The sequence below is a fragment of the Malaclemys terrapin genome, chromosome 2 (genome assembly GCF_027887155.1).
Source record: "Malaclemys terrapin pileata isolate rMalTer1 chromosome 2, rMalTer1.hap1, whole genome shotgun sequence".
NCBI classification, from domain to species: domain Eukaryota; kingdom Metazoa; phylum Chordata; order Testudines; family Emydidae; genus Malaclemys; species Malaclemys terrapin.
In genome coordinates this window covers 275,787,910-275,800,065 of record NC_071506.1, presented here as the reverse complement: position 1 = coordinate 275,800,065, position 12,156 = coordinate 275,787,910, and the positions used below count along the sequence as shown (strand labels likewise).

Below are 12,156 nucleotides of genomic sequence, written 5' to 3'. Positions count from 1 at the left end.
GGAGACCTACAATCTATTCCCGTTCTGCTGGATGATCTTGGACAAGTCATTTAATTTCTCTGTGCCTCAGTTTCCCCATCTAGAAGATGGGGAGAATAATGCTTGCCATATTTGTACAGTGTTTTGAGATTGTGGTTGATGAGGTGCTAAGTGTTGTTATTCTGACCAAAAGTGACATGTGTGTTTGTCTCCATGTGTGTCCATATCCTGAATGTATTTATATATGGTGTCAATAATAAGTACTTTTGTTTGTTTGTTTGTTTGTTTACTTGGTTATCTGCCTTCCAAAATGATTGTTATTCCAAGTGGAAAAGCCATGTTTACGAGATTCAGTGGTTAAAGGCCAGTGAGATTTTAGCAAGCTCCAATTACCTCCTTCTATTTTCTTCCAATTATTAAACTGACGAATGAATCAATAGCATTCGAGACCTGGTTTTGAGCCGAGAGCATCAATGTTCCTGACTGATGGATTAAACTGCCACGCGCTATGTCTGAGTACCCGCTGCTGGGGTCACCGCTTTGTGAACATTACCAGTTCCATTTAGTAAAGACGACGTCATCACAGGAAATAGTCATAAGGACATAACAATGGCCCTACTGGGTCAGACCAAAGGTCCATCTAGCCCAGTATCCTGTCTTCTGACAGTGGCCAGTGCCAGGTGCCCCAGAGGGAATGAACAGAACAGGTAATCATCAAGTGATCCATCCCCTGTCGCTACTCCCACCTTCTGGCAAACAGAGGCTAGGGACACCATTCCTGCCCATCCTGGCTAATAGCCATTGATGGGCCTATCCTCCAGGAATTTATCGAGTTATTTTTTGAACCCTGTTATGGTCTTGGCCTTCACAACATCCTCTGGCAAGGAGTTCCACAGGTTGACTGAGTGTTGTGTGAAGAAATAATTCCTTTTATTTGTTTTAAACCTGCTGCCTATTAATTTCATTTGGTGACCCCTAGTTCTTGTCTTATGAGAAGTAGTAAACAACACTTCCTTATCTACTTTCTCTACACCCATCATGATTTTATAGACCTCAATCATATCTCCCCTTAGCTGTCTCTTTTCCAAGGTGAAAAGTCCCAGTCTTATTAATCTCTCCTCATACGGAAGCTGTTCCATACCCCTAATCTTTTTTGTTGCCCTTTTCTGAACCTTTTCCAATTCCAATATATCTTTTTTGAGATGGGGCGACCACATCTGCACACTGTATTCAAGATGTGGGCGTACCATGGATTTATATAGAGGCAACATGATATTTTCTGTCCTATTATCTATCCCTTTCTCAATTATTCCCAGCATTCTGTTCGCTTTTTTGACTGTCACTGCACATTGAGTGGATGTTTTCAGAGAAGTATCCACAATGACTCCAAGATCTCTTTCTTGAGTGGTAACAGCTAATTTAGACTCCATCGTTTTATATGTATAGTTGGGATTATGCTTTCCAATGTGCATTACTTTGCATTTATCAACACTGAATTTCATCTACCATTTTGTTGCCCAGCCACCCAGTTTTGAGAGATCCTTTTGTAGCTCTTCGCAGTCTGCCTGGGACTTAACTATCTTGAGCAATTTTGTATCATCTGCAAATTTAGTCACCTCACTGTTTACTCCTTTTTCTAGATCATTTATGAATATGTTGAATAGGACTGGGCCCAGTACAGACCACTGGGGGAACACCACTATTTACCATTCTCCATTCTGAAAACTGACCATTTATTCCTATCCTTTGTTTCCTATCTTTTAACCAGTTACTAATCCATAGAGCACCTTCCTTCTTATCCCATGATTGTTTACTTTGCTTAAGAGCCTTTGGTGAGGGGCCTTGTCAAAGGCTTTCTGAAAAGCTAAGTACACTATATCCACTGGTTTACACTGATTCAGTCTTACCCATGCACCGGATAATAAAGCACGTAGCATAAAATGGCTTGCAGCGGAATTCCTGTGTGCTTGGGTTAGTCTTGTAAGCGGGGGAATGGTCCCGCTATTGTGGGGAACTTTTCTGGCTTCTGCACTACCCCGGTGAAGTGGGCTAGCGAAAGGATCTGAGTCCTCGCTCCCGCTTCCTTTACCCAGAGGCCTCCCTGCCCTTGAGGACTCCCCTTCCACTCTCCTGTCTGGCAGAGTCCTCCTAAACCTTGACAAGGCTGGGCCCAGGATTCCTGGGGGGCTCGACCCCCAACCCTGCTGTGGTCACCCAGGACAGGGCCTAGGGTGTCCCCACTCTGGGATACTCTCTGTGCACTGGGCACCTCCCTGACCCACTGATCATTTCATACAATTTAAAGCAAATACAAGTTGTTTAATTAACAATTAATTTTAAAAAGGAATAAGGAAAAATGGAAAAAGTTAAAGGAAAACACATCACCCCGCTCTGTGGCAGGGAACATCACAAACAGTGTCTCTGGAACGTCAGGGCAGTTCACAGTCTGTTCCTTGTAGGTCCCAGGCTCTTCCTCAGGCCCTGGCTGTGCTGCAGACGCTGTAGGCTGGACACTTGCTCTGGCGGTGGCCACACGCTCTCAGGCTCTAGGTGGCAGGACCCTTTTTCCCAGTGTCGCCCCCGCCCAGTCGGGGTTACAATCCCCCTCCAGGTCTGGCCTGCAAGGCCTCTTGGCTGAGGCGTCTCCCTGTGCTGGGCCCACTGCCCAGGGTCCCCCTCACTCTCCCCAGCTGCTCACCGCACTCGGACTGCACACGGCTCCGGACTGCCCCAGCCCCAGCTCCGGACTGCTCCAGCCCCAGCTCCAGCTCCACTCTGCCTCAGCACGGCTCCTGTTGCTGCTCTGCCTCCAGCTCCCTGGGCTGCTTCTCTGGCCCCTCTGGCTCCGGTTGCTGCAGGTCTCCCCCAGGGCAGCTCTGCTCTCTCTGGGCTGTGCTCTGGCTTTGGGGCTGCAGCTCTGCTCCCAGCTTAGCTCGGGCCCCTGCTCTCTCCTTAGCTCGGCCCCACTCTGTCTGACCCAGGCCATTCCAGTTCAAACGGAAGACGGGACCCCCCCCGGCCTCCTGACTCCCTGATTAGCCTGCCCGCCCTGTCAATCAGGCTGATCTGGAGCATTGGCCTCTCCCCATTGTTCCTGGGGACTGTCAGTCTCAGGCTCCTTATTTCCCATCGACCCGTCCCCTTTTAGTGCTGGGAGCTAGCAACCAAAACACCCCCACTGAATGTTAGTAAGGGGGCAACAGTCCCCTTACAGTCTGATCCTTGAGGGCCTGCTCCAGGAGGCGATGAGGAGTTCTGAGCAGTGCTGATTGTTCTCAGCTGTCATGCTCAGCATCTCTCATAGATTCATAAGTCAGAAGAGACCATCATGATCATCTAGTCTGACCTCCTGCACGTGGCAGGCCACAGAACCTCACCCATCCGCTCCTGCAATCAGGGCCGGCTTTAGTAAGTGCGGGGCCCGATTCGAATACCCGGCGGCAGTCCAGGTCTTTGGCAGCAATTCGGCGGCGGGGCCTTCACTCACTCCGGGTCTTCTGCGGCGCTGAAGGACCCACCGCCGAAATGCCACCGAAGACCAGGAGCGAGTGAAGGACCCACCGCCAATGTGCCGCCGAAGACCCAGACCGCCGCCAGGTGAAGGAAAAAATTTAAAAGGCGCCTAAGTTAGGTGCTCTTCTTTAGGGCACAGAGCCCTCTTAGGCGCGGGCGCGGGGCCCTCTTAGACGTGGGGCCCGATTCAGGGGAATCGGCCTAAAGCCAGCCCTGCCTGCAATAGACCCAAAACCTCTTGCTGAGTTACTGAAGTCCTCAAATCGTGGTTTAAAGACTTCAAGTTACAGAGAATTCACCATTTGCACTAATTTAAATTTGTAAGTGATACCGTGCCCCATGCTGCAGAGGAAGGTGAAAAAACCTCAGGGCCTCTGCCAATCAGACCTGGGCGAAAATTCCTTCCTGACCCCAAATATGGGGATCAGTTAGACCCTGAGCATGTGGGCAAGACCCACCAGCCAGACACCTGGGAAAGAATTCTCCATCTAATGTCCCATCACCAGCCATTGGAGATATTTGCTGCACGCAGTCGCAGATCGGCTACATGCCATTTTTAGCCAATCCCATCATACCATCCTCACTATAAACTTACCAAGCTCAGCTCAGTCTTGCAGCCAGTTAGGTTTTTTACCCCAATTGCTCCTGTCCGATAACACCTGGCAGAATCCATCCCTCACAAGCGCCGTGCCTCAGTTCCCTTGTCTGTCAAATAATTCGTTATCTAGCGAATCTATCGGTGGAAGGTGCTAACAGGGTCCCAGCATGCTGGCATTTACACACCAATACCTGGGTACTCCCCGTAGGAATACAGTGAGCTGCTATTGGGGTGCAAAGCTCGCCTGCGGTGGATCAGAAGCTATTGAAACCATTAGGACATGGCCCCTTCAGGTCCTGGGGGACACACTGAGCACTAGATGACAGCGGCATTGTTGCAGCCTGGTGCTAGGATCTGCAGGTTTTGAACCCCCGGATTTAGAGGAAAACATACTGGGCCGGACCAGCTCCGGGGCCTGCTCCTGTCCCATTGCAATCCAGGGGCCTTTTGCCAGGGCCAGCAGGATTTCTAGGAGAAACTACAATTCCCAGAAGGCTCTGCGAGCTTGGGAACATTCCAAGCGAGCCCGGTTCCCCGCAAAGCTAACGGTGCAGAAGAAAGGACGCGGGGTGAGATTCCCCCCCCCCCCTTCCTCGCGCCGCCCGTGCCCGGGATCGCGGCCGCGCTGAAATCCAGCCCGGCACTGTCCGGCTGCAGAGTCCAGCCTCTCCCTCGGCGCTCACCCTTTGCTGCTGGTCTTTGTTTCGTTTCACCCTTCCTCCGGTAGCTCTCACTGCACTGGGCACAGACTTCCTCTAGGTCAGCAGCAGCTGCGATTGCAACATAAGTTGCAGCCAAGTCACAAACCATGTTGTCCCTCGGGTTCCAGGGGAGGAAAATGCCTGCAGGGATGGACTGCTCAGGTAAGACCTTTTCAGCAAACGGCTCGGGTGTGTATTTCACATCCTAGCCCAAATGAGGACGCTCCCCCCCCCCCCATCCGGGAAAGGGATCATATTCTGCCCTCAATTCAACCCCAAATCAGTGGGGCGGGGGAGTTGTAACTGAGGGCAGAGTCTGGCCTTCTGTGATCTGGATACTAGAAAATATCAGTGGGGATTTGTTATTTTGATCTGGGCCAAATTTAGTAAGAAGCGAGCTGTCTGGCATTTGCCAAAACTAAAAGGCAGCTAAAATGTTTTCGTGGAAAGGGACCGTGGTGATCCTCTAGTCTGGCCTCCTGCATAACACAGGCCGGAGAATGTCACCTACTGATTCCTGTATCGGGTCCAATAACGGGTTGGGTGATTGTGCATATCTCTTAACAAGACATCCAGTCTGTTTAAAGATTCCAGAGATGGAGAGATTACTGCTGCTAATCCCTTCCAATGTTAATTACCCTCACTGGTAAAAATATGCTGTTGAACTTTACTGACACAGTTTCCAGCCACGGGATCTTGTTATGCCTTTGTCTGCTAGACTGAAATACCCTCAGAATTCTGGGCTATGATCAAGTCACCTCCGTTGCTGGCCCAGATCGAATCTTTAAATACACACACCAGAATCAAGCCAGGGTTCTGCTTGGAAGAGGGTATTTTTTGTTTGTTTTTTCAATTAAAGCATTCCAGGTCATTTTCTCTATTATCGTCCTATGTAACACCATATTCAATTCAGTTCATACAGCACTGCTACTAATGCAGGGGACAAATGATGTTCATCAATGATTTAGATAATGACATAGACAGTACACTTATAAAGTTTACGGACGATACCAAGCTGGGAGGGGTTGCAAGTGCTTTGGAGGGTAGGATTAAAATTCAAAATGATCTGGACAAACTAGAGAAATGGTCTGAAGTAAACAGGATGAAATTCAGTAAGTACAAATGCAAAGTACTCCGTTTAGGAAGGAACAATCAGTTGCACACATACAAAATGGGAAATGACTGCCTAGGAAGGAGTACTGCGGAAAAGGATCTGGGGGGTCATAGTGGATCACAAGCTAAATATGAGTCAACAGTGTTACACTTGCAAAAAAAGCGAACATCCTTCTGGGGTGTATTAGCAGGAGTGTTGTAAACAAACATGAGAAGTAATTCTTCTGCTCTACTCCGCGCTGATTAGGCCTCAACGGGAGCATTGTGTCCAGTTCTGGGCACCACAATTCAGGAAGGATGTAGATAAATTGGAGAGAGTCCAGAGAAGAGCAACAAAAATTATTAAAGGTCTAGAAAACATGACCTATGAGGGAAGATTGAAAAAATGGGGTTTGTTTAGTCTGGAGAAGAGAAGACTGAGAGGGGACATGATAACAGTTTTCAAGTATGTAAAAGGTTGTTACAAGGAGGAGGAAGAAAAATTGTTTTTCTTAACCTCTGAGGATAGGACAAGAAGCAATGGGCTTAAATTGCAGCCAGGAAGATTTAGGAAGTTTTTCCTAATGTCCAACCTCTAACTGTCAGGGTGGTTAAGCACTGGGATAAATTGTGGAGGTTGTGGAATCTCCATCATTGGAGATTTTTAAGAGCAGGTTACACCAACACCTGTCAGGAATGTCTAGATAATACTTAGTCCTGCCATGAGTACAGGGGACTGGACTAGATGAGCTCTCGAGGTCCCTTCCAGTCCTATGGTTCTATGAATCTCATTAATTTCAGCAGGAGCTGGCCTGGTTTATCCGAAGGCAGAATTGCAGTCCATGCAACTGAATGAAAAATAGTTCTCATCTGCAGTTTTCTGTCTGTTTATCTGGCCTGTTACCCATGTGACCGTTGGTATCTGAGCGCTGTACATTGGCAACCGCTCCACCCAATCAGCAGCGCAATATATGTACCTCGTCTGCACTTTCACGGCTGTATCCAGAGGTTTAGAAATCTCCCATTTCCACACTTCCCTGCCTTTAAAGCAGTAGTTACTTTCCTATTTCCTGCTTTCTTAGCCCCCTCCACAACGGCATCCCCCCAACATCCCATTCCCTCAGCGACAGCATCCCCAATGTCCTATCCCTGCAGCGACAGCATCCTCCAGTAACCCATACCTTCCTCACTTCTGCCTTCAGGCCTCCCTCCTTGTTGGAATTCTAGGAAATGATTTCCTATGCATATGTGGCCCTGTGGTTCAACGGTCCGAACTTGTCCAATGGACAGGGCAGAGCACCTAGATTCCACCACTGCCAAGGTCACACAATCTAACCTTTCTGTGCCTCAGTTTCCCCATCTGTAATATGGAGGTAATGATACTTCCCTGCCTTTACAAAGTGCTTTGAGATCTGCCAATGAAAAATGCCAAGTGTTAATATTGCAAATGCTGCCAACTTTGATTTTATCCTAACTTTTGAAAAGGTTAGCCTCTCTGTGCCTCCATCTTCCTATCTGAATAATGAGGCAAGTCATAATTGTTATTGTGAGGCTTAATTAATTAACGTTTGTAAATTTTCTTGAGATCCTCAGATAAAAAAAGACGTCATTAAAGGGATTATTCTTACTGTAACCTGCTGGTGAGTGTGTGTTACACATCCTCCTCAGTGCCTGATCCACAGAGGAGAGGAATCTGTTTCAGCCGCACCTCTAGAGCCTTTGCTCTTTAATGTAAGCTGTAGCGGCTCAGGCTTTTAGCTCTGGAGGTTCCTGGTTCAATCTCTGGTGTGTCAGCCGAGATGGCAGCCATCACATTAGCACAAGCAGTGTTATCAGTAGCACATGGAATAATATCTGGACTTTCTTTTTGCTTTAATCCAGCATGCTAAACCTCCAAGACTGACTGAGGCATACGACGAGAACAGGAGCCCCACCGCAATGACCAGGGAAAGGGAGTTCTGAATGTTAAGAGAACAGCTCTGCTGTTGGGTTGAAAGGAAAAACTCCATGAGAAAATGCAACCCAAGGAAGAACCAGAGCCATCCAGTTAGCTGCATGACCCTTGGCACCTCAGGATCTGTGCTGCATGTTGTCAACCTCTCCTCCTGGTCAGCAGAGCAACCCGGGCCCATCAGCTGCACTTTGACTATTGCATCATTGACTTTTCTATAACCACCCCTTGCCAGCCTTCCAACCGTCCCTCCCCATCCCCTCCACCAGCTCCCTAGCAGCTGCCTGGCCTAGCAGAGAGAACCCAGACACAGAAGAATCACATCCACGTGCTGTCTGGCGCCACCATGAAAGACCCTGCAAAGCGCGCGGCCCAGAAGACGCATATGTGCCCAGACTGTGGGAAATCCTTCAGCAAGAAGGGAAATCTGAAGAGACACCAGAGGATCCATACAGCAGAGGAGCTCTACCCGTGTGGTGAGTGTGGGAGGCGCTTCACCACGAGGGGACACCTTACCACCCACCAGAGCATCCACACCGGAGAGAGGCCTTTCCAGTGTGACGAGTGCGGACGGTGCTTCCGGCTGGAGATATGCCTGGCTGCCCACCAGAAGACACACACCAAAGGCGGGCCGTATATCTGTGTCCACTGTGGGAAGAGCCTGAGCACACGCATCTACTTCAGCATCCACATGAGAACCCACAAGGAAAAGCGGCCGTACGCCTGCACCGAGTGCGGGAAGAGCTTTGTGAAGAAGGGGACGCTGACGGCACACAAGGAGATACACAAACGGGATAAGCCTTTCAAGTGCTCCGACTGCAGCCGGTGCTTTGGCCAGAGCGCAACACTGGTGGCTCACCAGAAAATCCACCTCCGCGGGGGGCCATTCATATGCACCGAGTGCGGGAAAAGCTTGAGCACCAAGAGGTATTTTAACGTCCACCAGAGGAACCACGCAAAGCAGAGGCTACAGGAAGCCACTGGACACGTAAATGGCGTTCCTCTCCGGGTCATCCAGATTAAAGAGGAACCGGACGTGACCTTCAAACAGGAGGATAGCTTTAGCCTGGGGAAGAACGTTACAATACCAGGAGCTCCCTCAGAGGACGGACCCCAGGAAGGTCCTGATTGTGGAACCCAATCCAGCCCAAAGATCCTTGTTAGCACTCCGTGGGGAATCCAGACTAAGGAGGAACCAGACACATACTCTGAACACGAGAGAAACATCATTACAGTAGCCCACCAGAACCCTTACATCAAGGAGGAACCACAAACCAGTCCCGACTATGACAACCAATTCAATCCAAAGATGCCTCTCTTTCCTCCATGGGGAATCCAGGCTACAAAGGAAGCTGGGGTGGACAACGAACACCAGAGGGATGTCACTATGATCGGCAGTCTTGCGGCCTGCCAGAAACCCCGCATCAAGGAAGAACCACAGGAGAGCACCGACCATGGAAGCAACTTCAGTCAAAAGACATCTCTTGGCACCATCCAGAGGATCCAGATTAAAGAGGGAGCCGGAGCAGATGGCGAACATGGGGAAAGCTGCAGCCCAAAGAAAAAACACAGAAAACGCCAGAGAACCAGCGAAGAGGGGACTTCCGGTGCATGTACCGAGAGCCGGGCAAACACAAAATGCAAGAAAAATCCCTTGATGAAGGACGGTCCCAAAGCGGAGAGGATATTTCCGTGTCCCGAGTGTGGGAAAAGCTTCAACCAGAAGTCGAATCTTACTAGGCACCGGAAGATCCACACCAGTGAGGGGCCTTATAAGTGCAACGAGTGCGGGGAGAGTTTCCGGATGAACAGGAAGCTCATCAGGCATCAGAGGATCCACATGAGTGAGCCCTTTAAATGCACCGAGTGTGGGAAAAGCTTCACCCAGCGGTCAAACCTCGTGAGGCACCAGCGGATCCACACCAGGGAGGAGCCGTACAAATGTCCCGAATGCGAGAAGACCTTCAATCAGAAGGCCAACCTCTTCAGGCACCAGACGATCCACATCAGGATGGGACCGTGCAAATGCACCAAGTGTGGGAAATGCTTCACTCAGAAGAAAAACCTTATTAGACACCAGACGCTGCACTCCAGGGGCGGGGCTTATAAATGCACGGTGTGTGGGAAACGGTACAGGCTGAAGAAATATCTGAGGAGGCACCAGAAAATCCATATGAGGGAGGGACCCACCGGGCGTGCAAAACGGGGGGGAAAGCTGGGGGCACCGGCGAGCATTAGCAACCACCCCCAGACCCACCCAGAACAAAGAGCGCTCCCGGCTGTGAAAAGTGAGGAGAGCAACCTCTAGCCACAGAGCAAAGCCCACAAAGGAAGGTGATAAGCATGGACCAAATTCTGCAGTCTTTAGTGGAGCAAAACTCCTACTATAAACAGAAGGAGGCAGTGTGGCTGGGATTCAGGAGACCTGCGTCCAGTTCCTGGGTCTGTCACTTGGGCAAGTCAGTTTCCCTCCCCGTGCCTCAGTTTCCTCATCTGTAAAATGGGGTTAAGGATACTGACCTCCTTGGTAAAGAGCGAGGTAGTAGAATTATTAACCAGAGATTTGCTCCATTGAAGAATGCGGAGTTTAGCCCAATCAGCCCCAACTCTTACACAGGCTGAATGTATTAAACAGGTGCAAAGCATTGATTTCAAGTGTACCATGTTGCTTCTGGAAAAGAAGTGGGGAATGTATCTGCTGAGCCTGGCTCTGAGAAATGGGCATCGCCCACATGGACATCGCTCCCATTGATACCAGAGGTCAGCTGACATAAAGGCCAGCGTTTTCAAACCGGGGGAGGGGGGGGCGAGATTAGGCTGCAGAATGAAAGCTGTCTCAGGCTGGGCACCTAACATGGAAATACTCAAACTCAGTGGCCACTTTTGAAAATTTGGCTGGCAGTGAGCAAATGCTGCTCTCCCAGTACCTCTACGCTGAAGTTGGATGTGTACTTTCCAGCTTGGGTAGACGTACACACAGTAGGTTTGAGAGAGTAGGAGTCCCCTGCCATCTAGGAGACCAGCCAGCGACTCCATGAAACACACAGTTCTCTTAATCCCAGAATAAACACTACTGGACAATCCCTGCACTTGCTCACTACCAACCAGGTCCTTCCTAGTTCAAAGACAAGGCCTGGCTGAAAGTTAATACATGAGCAGGGACAGGTGGTCACAATGAGGTGGGGAAGAGTCACAGGAGTTTATGAGCCACATAATGCAATGAGACTAAAGGCTTGTCTACGCTTGAAACGCTACAGTTCTCCCATTGGCATAAGTGATCCATCTCTCCAAGAGGTGCTAGCTAGATCAACGGAAGGTAGTGCTGTCTACACCAGGGGTTAGGGCAGCATAACTACGTCGCTCAGGAGAGTGGGTTTTTCACACCCCTGAATGATGTAGCTGGGTCGACCTTATTTTTTGGGGTAGACCGGGGCTGAGCTAGCATGCTAAACCCAGCAGTGTAGCCACAACGACATGGATCTCGGAGAGGGTTGTGCTCTGGTGGTTAGCCCGTGCCGCCGGCCACTTCCTAAAAATATTGCTCTGGCTCAATCAGAGCTAGCACATGTACACCTCCCCGAGCTGGAGCTGACACCTTCGCTGCAGTGTAGACGTCCCCTCGGCCATATCCATGCAAAGCTGGTGCTTGGGTGTAGCCTCGGTCTAGCATCTTGCTATGTCTGTGACTAGAGGAAATAGAAGATCTTCCAGAAGCATCAATAGCTTCAGCAGCCCAGGATAGGTGCTCTTTCGTACTCTCTAATTTTTCCCCAGAAAGTGACTCTGAAGGTCACTACAGGATTTTGAATTTACTGGGCATTATTTAGGGATTAAAGAAAGAAGCAATCACAATCCCTGGGACAGGCTGCACCCCTTGTGGACTGGGGCCTACATGGACTAGAAGAACAGAAACTCTTTATCCTTTAGATCGGTCCGGTTTCATCGTGCTTGTGCGGTGAGAGCTGCGAAGTGGCTTGGGGGCAAGTAACAGAGTTCACCACTCTTTCTTGCTCTCTGCTACTTCGTTATAATGGCATGTATTCAATCTCAGACTATGGGATCTTTAATGTGGTGGGTTGGCTGGCAGGGGGCACCACTGGGGCTTGAAGAACATTGGCAGACCAGAGATCTGGAGGGAGCCCGAGACCAGCACAGCCAGACACTACGCCCAACCACCCCAGAGTGCTCTCAGCAACGTTGCTTATGTGACTGAAGTGAACACAGCAGCTGAGGGACGTGCACTAAGGATCACTGCGTTGCTGGAATTCTTATAGGAGTAGAGTCAAGTCAAGTAGTGGTCAGTTATTAGGCATTAGTTCTAC

At 49.6% G+C, this 12,156-nt stretch overlaps 1 protein-coding gene across 1 annotated transcript; it reads left to right on the top strand.

Annotated features, from left to right (window-relative positions):
* Window positions 1–4,684: 4,684 nt before the first annotated feature.
* Window positions 4,685–10,489, top strand: LOC128830810 (zinc finger protein 260-like). The gene is made up of 2 exons (XM_054016594.1): window positions 4,685–4,953; window positions 7,765–10,489. Exon 2 carries the CDS (start codon window positions 8,181–8,183, stop codon window positions 10,140–10,142), a length of 1,962 nt encoding a protein of 653 aa, XP_053872569.1. The 5' UTR covers window positions 4,685–4,953; window positions 7,765–8,180; the 3' UTR covers window positions 10,143–10,489.
* Window positions 10,490–12,156: the final 1,667 nt, after the last annotated feature.

Excerpts from the sequence above, each read along its gene's own strand:
- LOC128830810 (XM_054016594.1), top strand. The coding sequence starts at position 8,181 with ATGAAAGACCCTGCAAAGCGCGCGGCCCAGAAGACGCATATGTGCCCA.